At 39.1% G+C, this 14,685-nt stretch overlaps 2 protein-coding genes across 2 annotated transcripts; one reads left to right on the forward strand and one right to left on the reverse strand.

Moving 5' to 3' along the window:
* Positions 1 to 787: 787 nt before the first annotated feature.
* On the reverse strand, positions 788 to 6,777 carry zgc:153738 (dynein regulatory complex protein 11). The gene is made up of 19 exons (XM_028404022.1): positions 6,390 to 6,777; positions 5,631 to 5,964; positions 5,366 to 5,485; positions 5,106 to 5,288; positions 4,955 to 5,026; positions 4,559 to 4,764; positions 4,385 to 4,469; positions 4,197 to 4,307; positions 3,939 to 4,014; positions 3,559 to 3,665; positions 3,289 to 3,369; positions 3,143 to 3,204; positions 2,952 to 3,034; positions 2,378 to 2,485; positions 2,109 to 2,308; positions 1,729 to 1,815; positions 1,462 to 1,639; positions 1,133 to 1,371; positions 788 to 901 (listed from the first exon to the last, which is right to left on the reverse strand). Exons 1-19 carry the CDS (start codon positions 6,398 to 6,400, stop codon positions 788 to 790), a joined length of 2,457 nt encoding a protein of 818 aa, XP_028259823.1. The 5' UTR covers positions 6,401 to 6,777.
* Positions 6,778 to 7,244: 467 nt separating this feature from the next.
* On the forward strand, positions 7,245 to 14,145 carry alkal1 (ALK and LTK ligand 1). Its single transcript, XM_028404181.1, has 6 exons — positions 7,245 to 7,749; positions 8,037 to 8,318; positions 10,541 to 10,594; positions 11,254 to 11,337; positions 12,250 to 12,323; positions 13,658 to 14,145. Exons 2-5 carry the CDS (start codon positions 8,048 to 8,050, stop codon positions 12,312 to 12,314), a joined length of 474 nt encoding a protein of 157 aa, XP_028259982.1. The 5' UTR covers positions 7,245 to 7,749; positions 8,037 to 8,047; the 3' UTR covers positions 12,315 to 12,323; positions 13,658 to 14,145.
* The last annotated feature ends 540 nt before the right edge of the window (positions 14,146 to 14,685 follow it).

The raw sequence follows: 14,685 nt of genomic DNA on the forward strand, positions 1-14,685 counted from the left end.
ATAAATGAATGTGTCATAATGCTCTCACTTCTTGGACTGTTCAAATAAATGCAACGTTCATTTGATAATATATAGTGAAATAGTGTTTTTTGTTTAGAAACTGAAGCTCTGGTCATGTCAAAATCATATTTCAAGACTAAAACTCTTAAAATGAATAAATAATAATTAAATAACAAGACTAAACTTATTAGTATCCTAAAAAAGGACAGTTTACTTATAGGAAAGCATTTGATTTAAAACAACTATTTAATGTATTACAAGTCAAATTGTACACAAATTGTCTGTGACGGGGTGGTGCAAGAATGACCCCCAGGTCTGAATTAAAAGGATAATATAAATAAGGATTATATGCCTGAGGTGGGAAAACACATTTTTCTGAAGGTTTAACATGTCTTTTATAAAGAGGATTTCTAAAAAAAACTCTTAGCCTTGATGAAAATTTTACAAATTGCAAAGTGGAAATGGCACCCGTTTCGTAGAATGACCCATATGCAGAATACTCTGGCACACAGAGACCTTTGATGGGTTATGTTACTGAGGAAAATAGGGGGTAAGTGTTCCAAACTTTGACACATATGTATGTATGGTGTGTATGTATAACTAGTGGTACATATAGAATGTTTTTTTTCATACACAGAATGCAGTTTTGCTAAAAATACTAAAAAGAGATTGAACAGGCTTTTACTGTTCATTTATTTTGTAGAGGGTTGAGACAGTGTTAATTACACACATGCATATATGTACAAATTGAATTAACGTCGACCTTAATATGTTGAAAATAAAACGTTTATTTTTTCTTTTTCTTGTTTGCATCTTTGCCTTTAGTTGCTGCCTCTTCTTCTTCCTTTCCAGTGGCAGCTTTAATTCTCTTCTTTCCCAGGGGGGTCTTTGCATACCAGTTCTACAGATACACACAAAAAATTTATCAAAATGCAATGACATTATATCATAAAATGTTGAAAACTTTAAGAGTAACTCAACAACTTTTGACCTCTTCTTGTTTTTCCTCCTGGACCACAGACATGTTGTGATTAAAGGTTCAACAAAGCACACTTTTAACAACAACATCATTCAATATTTGATGTGGTCACTCTGTTGTTAAGTTACTCTTTAAATATTCAAATCCACTGACTTTCAGGTCTTCTTCCTCATCCTGGAACACCGGGTCAATCTTGGCTAATGGGGAGACAAATTCAGCAGCTATCAGTGGTCTGCTGGCCTGCTGCTGGATGCGGCGCTTGGTGACAACACTTTGAATGACCTGGACCATCTGACCTGGGGTGTAGCCATCAGAAATCTTTGTAAGAGAGCTGAGGTCCAAGGCCTTTGTTACTTTGCCTCCTTGATTTTTGATCAGCTCCTTCCACAAGACTGAAAGCAGACAGGGTCAAAGGTCAACATCTGCAGCAACTCCATACAAATTAACACTAAAATGTGTTAGACAGGGTGTAATGCTTTTACTGTATCTGGAGCCGTAGTCAGGTCTTGGGATGAGGATGATTTTGCTGTACATTTTACACAAAGACTTAATGTCAGCACTTAGCGGGTCTTTTGTTGTTCCTATTATCAGAACGCGATCCTCTCCTTTTATGAGTTTAAGAGACTTTGGCAAATCTTTCTTCAACCGCTTAGGGTCCAACTGTACACAAAACACAATTACCATGTAAAGAAATAAAAACAAAAATCACCTTAATAATTCCAACGTGTCTTCACTTTGCTCAGAAGTACCTCTTTTTCTTCTTTGGGAACTTTCTTGTAAAACATTTTCTCTGCATCATCGACCCATATAACTGATGGCTGCAGCAGTCTTGCAACCTGACAGAAAATGATTATAAAGAATTGCAATTTTACTTTTCCGCCTGTCCTGGTACCAAGTGAATTTAGCTGATCAGGCATGAGAAGTGCCTAACACAAGAACTTATGATAAATGCCACCCTACAACACAATCCACCGTCAAAGGAACAATCCTCAGCTTGTTAAAACAAGAACTGTCTGTCTTGTGGCATTGCACCGACTTTATGTTTAGCTGTGTTTTGTCAACACAGTAGGTAGTGGCATTGCTTATTAGCTTAGTTATAAGGTCACTGAGTTAGGTTGAATTATTTTACCTTAAACACCATGTGAAGCATCATAGCAAGGCCATTCTTTCCTGGGTACTTTCCTGCTGTGTTCATTGGTGACAGATCAAACAGGGTGGCGCCTGTCTCCTGGCAAACGGCATGGACCAACATCTTCTTACCTACACCTGCTGGCCCTGCCAGTAGGATGGCTTTTATCAAAGGGGCCTTCTCATGTACCACCTGAGATCCTACAAGCAACACACCCATTATTTTCAAACCATATTTTCAGCTTTACTGTAATCTGAAGGCATTCTTACCTAATGGTAAAACTGCATATAGAGATAAGATCTGTCGCACATCTGATAAGGAAGGCATTGGCTCGATGTCATTTTGCCTCAGCGTGGTCCCAAGGTAGCTATAGTCACCTAGGACCAAGAGGTAACAACCATTAGGCTAACAGTTATATAAAAAGATATTTCTATGTTATAAAATATGGGGTGGAGAAAAATAATAGAAAAGCCTTTCTTTAAGATGGGATGCAGCACTACGAATCTTTCATACAGTTTAATCAACGTCTCCGAAAACCCACCTCATAACCTTCATGAAGACTTTGCATCACTATTATATTAAACTGCATTAGTTTTATCAGCATGGACCTGATAAAATGGTGACAGTATCTCTTAACCACAAGAATTTGTTTCTCTGAACTTAAACAGTGTCATGGTAAACCCAAACCAGAAGAGGGCAGTACATCACTACATCATTTAACATCTCTTGTAAATTGTCATCTATATATGTATAAACACAAAAAACAATCCAATTAACATCACAAGAAAACAGGATTTTGAAATATGCCACACAAATCTAAACAAACAATATACAGTGTCTTACCTAAGTATTCCTGTAGCCTAACATTATTTGCCTGCTTCAACAAGCCCTGTTCCACCAGCTCCTGACACAGAGACTGAAGAGTCCTAGCAGATGTGAATAAATGTTGTAAGGTTTTCTGCACCTTTTGCATTGGCCAATTTAAATTCCATACACCAGTTTGTACTGAATATCGAATAGTTCATAGGCCTCACCTGTCAGCTGTCAGATCTTTTTCCTTTTTCTTCTTCTTCCCACTCTTATCTCCTTTCTTCTTCTGTGGAGTAAAAAGGAATATACAATCAAGCAACAGCTGAAGGCAGATGAGGTAGGCTGTGACCATCATCTTTCAGTTTTGTACCTTGGTATTTGTTTTACTGCCCTTGTCTTTGTCCACAGATAGCTTCCATTCAGCCAGCTCTTGTCTCAACTGCTCATCTACCTGATACAAACAGAGTAGTGTTAGCACGGTTATCAGATTTAAACACTATGAATGAGACAGTGAACCGGCCGTACCCACGTGACTTGCATGCTCACATAAAGTAATAACAGAAGAAAATTTTTGTGGTTAAATGAACCATGACTGATTTTTAGAATTATTTAAAATGTTGTGTTCTGTAGCCAACAACACCTGTAATCGAATTTCTGCTTCAACGACTTTTCTCTTTTCTTCCTTGATCAGCTCCACATCATGTTTCTGGCTGAAGTTTTGAGACTCATCACGGTTTTGCCAAAAATCTAAGGATAACAAACACATAGTTCAGGTTTATGTATATGAATTAGCCCATTACCATTCATTAGAGAGATGGCGAACAGCCAAAATAAAGACAAACTTGGATGGTATGTTGCAAACCCTCATGTCGACAACATGCTCTGAAGCTAGTTTTAAACTGGAAGTGTAAAATGAATCCTAACATTTGACAAGCCAAGATTAAAATTACAATGTTTAATAATTAGAGAGACAACAAACAAACTATGCATAACATTGGACAATTGTAAATTCACACGTACCAACAAAGGTTTTGTGTCCAAGTTCTAAGTCTGACACAAAAGCCGATGGAAGCATCCTTAGCCCTGCCTCCTCCTCCTGTGGTTAAAGCAGAGTTACACTGCTTTAATGACAATAACACAGTAAAAGACGGTATGGTTTCATTACATTAACATTTGATCTAAATCTCTATTTCGAGTAAGCTGAGGTTTGCTGGAATTTGCTGAATGTCACATTACTGTAAATCCACATTTTGTTTAATAACAGCTCTGCTGTCTTACCTCCTCAACATTCTTCCCTTTGTCCTTCTTCCCTTGTTCTTTGTTTTTCTCCTTCCCTTCTGGTTTGTTGTTGGAATCCTCCTCTTCTTTTGCTGCAATTTCTTCCATTAACTAAATAAATACACCAAACATTAATCACTGTCAACAATCTTAAAAACATCTGGTGAGTCATTCATTTCAATGTTCACCTGCTGAGGGGTCATCTCAGCAAATATGAGGGCTGACCCTCCATCCTCTTCATCTGGATAATCTGGAAACACTCCTGTGGAGTTACTAGATACAGATGTCTAATTGATAAGTTCACAAAGTGCATAAAAGCTCAGTATAGCTAAAGTCATAAAACAAAACAAACTCTACCTTACCGGCACTCAATGAACCATTGGCGGATCTGATCTTTCATACACTTGCTCATGTCAGGACCCTCAATTTCTCGTAGTTGCTGTGTGACAGCCACTACAGCCTTTTGGTAAGCTTCCTCATGCGCTTCCTGTGTAACCCGTGTGCAGGCTTCAATGGTCTGTGCAGTAACTTCTGAAGGGCATAGCACCTGATATTTTGGATCCATACTCTGTAACCACAACATGAAAGGGATCCAAAGTCAAAAACGATTTCTTGTTGCAACATCCCAGAAAGACAAGACAATCAAGGACAGGAATGTCAAGAGATTAAGAAAACTATATACTTATTCAGTCATGTACTTTTTAACTAAAACAACAATAAATTCTGATTTACAGGTTAAGACAATTTACAGCACTGACCATTCCAAGAAAAATCATCTCTTCCTCCCGAATAATTCTTGTCCTCTTCCTCTGAATGTAGCCTCTCCACACCTGTAAGTCACATTCAACTAAACATGAAGGATGACTCGAGCCAGCTACAGAAGCATGCGATATGTTGGTAACAAAGGACCTTCTGAATGCAGATCACAGCCAACTCAATGTCAGCTTTTTCAAGCTCCTTGGTCTTGTACATGCTGTTAATTTTTCTGCTTTCCTCCATCAGTTTTGTCCTCAGCCGTCGCTGCCGTGCCCTTTCTGCCACTTGAATAAACTTAATGGCCTCATCTTGACTCATCCTCTTGCTCAGTAGAGCCTATAGAGATCATGATAAAGTCACTGAAGCTGTGGGTTCAACACATATAACAAAGATCTGGCTACTTTTCTACTCACATCTGGGTTTTTAATAACTTCCACCATTTTAAGAATATCTGTCAGCATTGCCTTTTGTTCTTGGACTTCTTCACTGGATTCATCACGGAAATAGCGAGGGATAGGGATCTCAAGATCAGCCTAAAGTGACAAACAAAGAAAGCAGCCGTTAAGGTAGGCAAGTCATAATGTAGAACCATCCCTGCAAAGCAAATATGGAAAAGTTTGTGTAACTTATTAGAAAAAAAACATTCAGTCAAATTGTGCTCTTGAAAGAGATGCTCACAGGTGAAAGCTTCAAGTCATGAAGGATATCATCCAAGTAGTGGTACTCTGAAAACTCATTTTCCACCATGTCATTCTTCAGCTCCAACACTCTCCCAATCACAGCATCAAGAAGTGCCCGGATAACTCGTCTCTTCTGGGGGTGGACCATCAGGTCATAAGCCTTCTCCAGCTGTCTAAAGACTCGGATATAGCGCACATAAAGCATGGCCAGACGCTGGAAGAACACTACTCTGTCCTTTTCTGGGCGAGGGGGCTCAGCAGGTTGTTCCTCCGACAGCAAGTGGCTCAACTCTAACTGGACATCTGCCCAGAGCCGGTTGTATGTCCTGAAACTGAGCAGCACATCAGAACAAACGTGAATGTTTGATAAAAGATTACAACTTCGAGCTAAAAGGTTAAACCCAGCTCATTTAGCATCACAGACTGTGAGACTAAATCTAAAATGACAGTGATCGGAAAGGGAATTTTTACTAGCTTATTGTTAGTCACTTTGAAGCTGTACTGTCTACTAAAACAGACGTTTCCTGTTTGTCGTGTTACTGGACGACAGGTTGATAGAAGTGTAAATATATTCAAGTCTCTTTTTACAAGATTTTTTTACGCATAGCATGACAGCACAAATGTATTTGCAGTATTTATTTATATAAAGCTACAGGTATTTGAATGAAACCAGCTAGCTAGCTAACTACCTAGCTAAACAGCTAACCTTAGCTGTAGATTATACAGCAGTGAAGTCTGTGGGGTTTGGAAAGATTACCTTTGCGACATGTCTCTGCCTCCTGAGTGTTTCTTGAATTCTTCTTCTTCTTCTTCTTTATTTCCGGCACACTAAATGTGTTTCTTGAATTAAATGACAAAACTATCTATAAGTGCAAAAGGCTAGTTATCAACGGTGAGGTCAACTTCCCAAAGTTTATGTCCGGGGCCCGTCTCCATAGTAACAGCCATACAGGAAGCGTGTTTGCACCCGTGGTTTCCCTCCGCGGCTTAGGTTAGGGCGGCTCGGATGAGTGAATCATCATGAAGTTACACATCGCAGCAGGCGACAGGTGAAAGTTAAGAGTTTAGTTCAGGTTAAGGTAAGAGAGGGAACACTGTTGGACACAGTGCTCACCGCCATGATTCTGCAGTGTGGTCATGCAGCGTCTGCTGCAGTCAAATTACTTATTTACGCAACAGGTGATACGTTTCCTTTGGGTTTACGCTGGAAGTTTGTCACGTACAATGGGACACACGCAAAGAACACATTCACAGTGAATAGAATGCAGTCCATCAATAACAGGTGGAATTTAGACCTAAACCACATCATTTAAATTTAAAATAGAGTTTGTATTTTAAGGCTGAGGGGGTGGGGGCTCTATAGTTAAAACAGCTGAGCCAGCAGTCTGCTAACTCTCTCTCAAAAGCATCTTAAATGCCTTCTAATGGCATTATTCTTCAAAGCTGTATCACAGTTAATATATAGGTTTCTGCTCAGTATGGGAGGAAAACAGCCGCATGGCTGCTCCTGGAGGCGCATACTGTGCGGCGCTTAGGCGGTCACAAGACTTGTACACCGGTGAACAAAAACATCGGCACGCTGACAGGTCAGCTAGAAGCTTACAGGCCCAGAGATTCTTCTCTTCTCCGCATCCAACATCCAACAAGTTGCTCCTTTTGGAAAACTCCTTACGCGCAGTCGCTCTTCGAGTCTTTGTCGTGTATTTTTTTTTTCAATGGAAATTTCACCAGTGCTCTGTTTTAGGTCTTAAGTCACTGCTGTTTTATAAGAGGACCGCTTTTACTTGTATTTGAATGGCCCTGTAAAATTTAAACGAAAGTGATGTTTTGGTGCGTAAAGGAGTGGCGCATGCCAAAGTGAGCGAGTGCCACTAGAAGAAATTACACCAAAGATGTCAACATTGCTTTACCACCCACTCGAAATCGATTGTATTACCTTCAAGAAGGTGGCTCCTCGTATAAATAGGAACGCATTATTTCAAGAAAGACGGTGGTGAGCACAATCTGCGAGCTGTTCTCTCTCTCTTTTATCGGGACCACAGACAACGCCTGGAAGAATTTGCTCAAGACAATTGTGTCCACTCTCCAGGACATAAGCATCTTTAACTCCTAAACTAGTAAGTCTAAAGTTAGATGACATTCATTTTATCCTTGTATGAAGCTAAGAGAGTTGTGGATGCTGTGCAAACTGTGCTGCAACAGTCTATTACTGGCAATTAATTCCCCCTTTAGTGCATGAATGTATATTTGGAAATGTGGCAGATCTTATGGCAAAGCTGATACAGCTGAAGATATTAGTAATACAAAGTGCACAGTATTTTTTTTGCTTGGTAGAATTTTACTATCAGTTTATTAACTTGATGGAGTCCTCTTTGTAACTAAACTTGTTTTCTTATGCTTTCAGACAGTGAAGTCATGCAGGTGGAGAGGAAATGGCACATACTGTTGACTATCTTCTTTCTGCTCATCACCTCGGGTCAGTGTATGGACAGCAAGGAGGTCAAGCAGAAAGAACGAAAGACCCTGTTGGATCTAATCTTACAGGTTATCAGAGACAGCCAGCAACGGGACAAAGCCGTCTCCAGGCGCTGTAGCAGTGGACTCTTCACTTCAGCTCAAGACATGAAGTTCTCTTCCCGTGAAAAGCCTTTCTATGTCCCTAGGCTGGATAACAGTAGACTCATAGGTAAGCTGATAAGATTTATTTTTAGGTCCTGATGATGAAAGCATAATCCTCATTTTACCGTGGGAGACAGCTGTCATGGGTCTGGTCAGCATTGTACATATAAGCTTTGTCTGGTTTTGCTGAATGGAAGTCGGTTAATTTAATTGAACAATAAATAGATTTTGCTTGTATTTAAATATCTTGCACAGCACCCTGATCTGTATGTCCTCACATGTTCAGATCAGCTTACAGTGCTTATATAGTGCATGTAATGCATACGCTTCATCTGTGCAGGAGAGACTAGATCGTATTTTTCATTCTTATTTCTAAGAAGTACTACTTGTGCACATCGCTCCATTGTTCAGACTGTGATTGATCCGAGACTTGGATAGGAGCTACAAATTCATGTAGGAGGAGCATCGTCATGCCAAACCTATGAATGATTCATTCAGTATGATTCATTGTAGAATCTTAAATCATCTCTCACACACACACAGAGAGAGAGAGAGAGAGGAGAAACATCTGAACACATGCATCTCTGCAAGACATGTTAGACACAGCGTGTAAAGGAGATTCACGTACTTCACAGAACTGCATCGTCCTTTAATTATAAATAGTATAAGGTGACTAGATGAGGAAACTACAAATACTGGACTTTAGTTGTACTGAATGTCATTACAATTTATCACTGTTTCCCCTGAATGAGAGTGTTTTTAAGGTTTCTGACAAGTGAGAAAGTGTGTGGTTTAGTTTTGCCTTGGTTTAAATAAACCATTCTGTCCACACTGGAATGAAGCCATCTAAGTAAATCTTAAGATGCATATCTCTTCAATTATCTGAGATCCAAGACAGAAGGTTTGCCCGAGTCTGAATGTAATAAAGTAAAGGTAGCCAGAAAAATCCCTTCAAGTGCAGTAACTGTTTTTTATTGCTGCAACACACAAAGTTAACCCAGAGAACAGTGAAGGATGGTGCCTCACTGTTATGAGCAGTGGGAGTCTGTTAAGTGCTGAGTGAACATGATGTGTTGTTTATCTGCAATTTATGATTTTCTCTACCATCACTATCAATTACATCACGTTGTAAGGATGTTGCACAGGCATCGTACAGCTCAAAGTCCCGACCCAAGCTTATGCAATTGGAAAAGTACTTTTCTCAGACCACTGACTGGATGGAATTTATCTTTTGAGGATATTAAAAGCAGCATATTAGCAACTGGTGCATGTGACGTTACCAAAGATCCATGGTCACGCAATGATAGATGTTTTGAACACAACGAGGAGGAAGGAGAAACATCTGTAAGCCCGGTGATGTGCTAGTTGTCCCTGTGCATTCTTCAGAAGCCGTGGCTGTGTCATCAGAGTGACAGCTATGGCAAGATGTATGTAATACAAGGGAACACGTTTATTTTTAACAGGTTTCATATGCAACAGTTTATCTGGCTTTAGAAGACAAGCAGACTTGTATTTCAATAGTGATAAAATGCGCGTTAGAACTGACAACATACAGTATGTAACACTTGAGTAGGAAATCACTCAGACTGTGTAATTCAGGCTGCCATTTTCCATTTTATAGTTTATAGTTTGTCATTGTTGCAGCTGTACTGCGTGGAATAATGGCTCCTTAGGCTGACCTACAAATAGGCTAAATGACTATCTTTCACACTGTATTTATGTTACATGATTACTTGCTCCAGGGTCTGGGGGCTATCATTCTCTTAGGCATGTAACTACTTCCATGGACTTATTCTGATGAGCATTACACTCTCATACAATAATCTCTTTAGCCTGTCAGCATGCCCACTGCATTACCAGACCACTGTAGGAATTCAGCCAGCTCACAACGGAAAAAAAAAAATGTGGACCTGCAGTGGCTGCACTACTACACCAACAATAGTGTCCACATGTCCACAGGTTGCTGTGCACATGAATATCCCAACTTTGTGTCCCACCTGTGTTTTTATCCTGATCAAGTGGTGTTTACATTTACACATTTTGTCAGATTCAGCTTAAAACACTGGAGAAGGTGTTTACATGCAATAGTGTTTTGGTTTCTAACTGTGCTCCACGCCTGACTCTAGGATAAGGATAGGATAACATTTACATTGACAGAACATAACCAGGGTGTACTGTACAGAGCCAGATCATAACCATAAACTGCTGCACATGTAAATGTACGTCAATCTCATTCTGATTAGTATGCACTTTTCTCATGTTGATTCATTCACTCATTTTCTTTTCCAGATATTGTTCCTAGAGATGCAAACATGAAAGGAAAATTCATTCAGCATTTCGGAGGTAAGAAAATTGCCTTCAAAGACAACATTACAAGTATTTTTTGTTTTTTTTGTTAAGTCTTGATTGCATTTCTCTGCTGCCCTTTCCAGACATTGCAAAACTATTTTATCTGGCACACAACTTTAAGAGCATAGTTGGCACTTCTCCAATGCAACATTTGGCTGCAAATTCTTCTTTTTGACCCACTGAGAACATAATTTAATTCCTGTGAATTAACATACAGTAACATTCAAGTCATAGTAAGTGTCAGTAAACAATGGCACTTGTGTGGGTCAGGTTGGCTTAGCTGTAGGGAAACAGTGCAGAGAAACAGCACATGGTCTGGAGCCGATAGAATTAAGGCAGTGCTAAGCTAAGCTGATTATTTGTCTCAGGGCCTGTGAGTAGACTTCATTATTGGTGTGAAAATCTGAAAGCTTAAATTTTGGTGCATGAACTCTTAGAGGTGATTATAATTGAAGGCTCAATTCTTCTGCACACTAAGTCCAGCTGAACCCTGACTCCTTAACTATGTCTGATTGTGCACTGTTCACTTTCACTTTGTGATTTGCTTGTGTTTATGCGTTGATTCAATGCAGGCTTAGACACAGTTATACTAGTAGGATAAATGAGCTTCATAATTTTTGTTCAATTTGCCTGATGAGACCTTTTCTATCAAGCAGGACAAGTCAAGTTCTCGTCGGAGTGCAAAACACACTTTCATAGACTTTATCACAACACAAGGGACTGCTCAAAACCAGCATGTATGTATACACTTTTCCTCTTATCTTTCTGATGAATACAGTGTTTACAATATCAAGCATTATGTGGTTATTATGTGCACAGCACCTCCTGCTCCTGCCCTGCTCTTCCTGGTTTGAGGTCACTTGCATACTTTATTCAGGATTTAATCATATCTGAATTAGCTTCAGCTGACAGCTGGCAGGTGGGTCTTGACCCTCTGTTGATCAAATCTGGTCCAGCCACACCCACTTAGTCCTGATTAATCCAGTTTAAGTTAAACTAAAGGGTTGTTGTTTTCAACTATAACTTCAACAGAATTGTGTAATCCAGTTCTCCATCCACCGTCAAAGCTAAAGACAGGTCTGAATATTTTTGTTAACTGATGACAGCTCAGGCCCACCAGGTTCTTTGACCTCATATTAGGATGTGCTGATGTTGAAGCACACAGAGCCAGAGAGCACAGTGAAGGGTCGGCCTCTCCCTCTGGGGTAGTTACAGTTTTGGAATTGAGAAGATGACATCATACCTGCATCACAGAACAATGATCAGTATTTACCGTACTTAGACTTTCTTTATTGTGATGCCTAATTGTCCTGATGTGATGTAGAGGAGGTATTTTTGGTGATCAGAGTGGTGTAGAATACTTTTATAGTTTGTTTCTCATGCAGATTTCAGTGATGTTTGTATTTGTTTGAAGTGACATTCGCTGTCTTAACTTAATTTTCTCATACCTTGATTGACGGTGTTATGTACTGACCACAATTTACATCAATATTTTTTACATTATTTTAAAAGATGTAGTTTAGAATTTTAAAGTTTTTTTCTTATTTGGTTCCAGATTTCCTGCTGTGTAGAAAGTAACACTAGATTTCAAGGATGGCACAATAATGACCTGTATCCCACTTTCTGTGTGTGTTTTTTTTTTCCTCCAGATTACAAAAGATGTGCAAGATTGCTAACACGATTAGCAATGAGTCCACTCTGCATGCAATCATAGACATTGCATGTGAGTAAAAGTCTTTTCCTCTTCTCGGGTGGGGTTTCTTCTGCTGTCCATATGAATATTCCTGCATCAAAACAACAATGGTTAATTAGGTTAGACATTTTACATGGATAGGTTTTGCACATATTTTGCTTCAGCTTGATGAAGAGGAATGTCTTTGTTGCTTTTGGTCAGAGTTGATCTCATGTGCTTCTGATGTGCAGCTGAAGAAAACTGATCCTCACATAATCAAAAACGTATCTCTAGTACATCTGTCCAGCATTTGTATGCTTTAACAATATGGTAAATTTTGATGTTAGACACGCTGTCAGAAAATGCATTTCATCTCCAAGTCAAGCTTTATTTACTGTTAGTTCTGGACAGCCGAAGGTGGACACAAATCAATTTTATCGCTAGCAGAAATGGAAAGAGAAAGAAACAAATTTCACATGTCCATATCTTTGGTGGCGTTATGCCAAAAATATAAATTTCAACAATGAATTCATCTTGTTAAGAAAATGTGGAAAAATAAGCTCATATATCAGAATCAGAATCAGATACTGTATTTATCCCAGGGGGGGACTTGCCAGTGTGTCAATGTAAAACTCTTATTGTGTCCGCTGTACATGCAATACCACAGTTTGGTCAACTGATTATACCTTTATTTATGCACAACACATACATCCGTAATTCAGTCTCTTACAGTCAGAAACTAATGTGAATGCTAACCTTAAATGAGCTACTAAACATGGCCACTCAGTGGACAAAGGAAAGACTCAGACTATCGTCAGTGGAGTAATTTTGGACGCGCCGGAGTCAGCCCTTTGTTAAGATGGTCTTTGATGACAGCAGGTCAGAAGCGTTCGCTGCCACCTATGTCTGAACCCAGCAAGAGTAAAAAGCATGCGTTCACAGTGAATGCAATTAGGCTTAGCTGGTGAGTGATTACAGGTTCGTCTACACAAGAGGTCACTTCATTTATTTTAATTTTTTTTTCGTGGTATAGGTGGTGATTATAAAACTGAAGAGGCTGACACATTCACAAGTATTCAGTTCCTAAAGTGAATCAGATAATGATTACTGCCTGCTCTTTTCTGAGAAATCTGACAAACGTATATCACAACCGTCGACCGTCTGTGGAAGGCATATTAAGTGATTCATTATTTAGTCATTTCCTTAACATTTTTTTAAATGAGTACAGACATAACACTGAGCAATGCTGGTAATGGCCGGGCCACTAGTGACCCTTTTTCAGAAGCTGACAACGCAACTTCCTCAGAGAGGCGAAGATGTCAGGATGTGACAAAAAACACTGTTAACTGATGATGATGTTTAAGACTTTTATATTTTCATTTCAGGTCCAAAAAAAAAAAAAAATGGAAGAGGGATCAATGTGTTGCCAAGGAAGTGCCTTCAAATCACAGCAGTCATATGAACATTGTTGTATGTATAGTATTTCTATTTTTTGTTGTTCTTGTTGTCAATAATGATGGACATCGGTTGGTTTTTTGAATGGATTTACTTTTTATTTGAATGTACCTATATGTATCATATATTTGTAAGGAAATATTAATTTAATATAAAGCACCTATTTATTGAAAGGGTATGTATATAATAATTTCACAATCTTTTAAGATCTGATTATTTTGGTTATACATGACCTGAGACATGAGAGAGGAAGCTTTGTTTTTCTCCTTGAATTTTCTCGTCCTCTATAATGCTGATATTATGTGCCGTCATTGTCTTCATTACATTTTATTTGGCACTTGAGTGATTGCTGACAATGAGAACATATGGAATAACAACAGTGGTGATAATGCACTGCCGTATTGAATAATAAAGAATATTGAAGCACAGCACATTTTTCTATGATTGAAAATGGGGGGGGGGGGGGTAGAGGCAGAAAGTGTGAGGACCAAAAACGCCACATATACAGCTACAAATTATTTACACATTTATGCAGTCCTCGGCTCACTGTCATTTAAATTTCTAAAAAGTGCTAAACAAGGCCGTGTTGTATTACAGACGTGCTGCTGTGGGAGTACTTCTTTCCTTTTTGGCCCGAGTATTTTTTATTTAATTTTTTTCTCAGTTTTCAGCAGCATTCTGATGCAGGCTCCACCGTCCCTCTGCTCCTCGGAGCAGGTGTTACCATTACTGAACTCCCTCATCTTAACTGGAGTTCATTGCAAAATTTCTGGCAGATTTTTGTGTTTGTCTCTGGCAATCACACACTCAATCATAGTTGTCAGATCTTGGACTCTTGGACTCAACAGGATATTGAGCAATTCAAGCTAAACAGTACCAAATATACTTTGGATAAGACCAGCAAAAGCTTAGCAAACTTCTTAAGCAATCACATGTGCAAGGCATTTTAAATGTTTGT

This window comes from Parambassis ranga, chromosome 4, assembly GCF_900634625.1.
Source record: "Parambassis ranga chromosome 4, fParRan2.1, whole genome shotgun sequence".
Taxonomy (NCBI): Eukaryota; Metazoa; Chordata; class Actinopteri; family Ambassidae; genus Parambassis; species Parambassis ranga.

Coding starts and splice junctions, on each gene's coding strand:
- alkal1 (XM_028404181.1), top strand. CDS start 8,048: ATGCAGGTGGAGAGGAAATGGCACATACTGTTGACTATCTTCTTTCTG. Junction 8,319..10,540: donor GGATAACAGTAGACTCATAG/GTAAGCTGATAA, acceptor TTTCTTTTCCAG/ATATTGTTCCTAGAGATGCA. Junction 10,595..11,253: donor ATTCATTCAGCATTTCGGAG/GTAAGAAAATTG, acceptor TTTTCTATCAAG/CAGGACAAGTCAAGTTCTCG.
- zgc:153738 (XM_028404022.1), bottom strand. Junction 2,309..2,377: donor ATATGCAGTTTTACCATTAG/GTAAGAATGCCT, acceptor TGTTGCTTGTAG/GATCTCAGGTGGTACATGAG. Junction 1,372..1,461: donor TGACTACGGCTCCAGATACA/GTAAAAGCATTA, acceptor GTCTGCTTTCAG/TCTTGTGGAAGGAGCTGATC.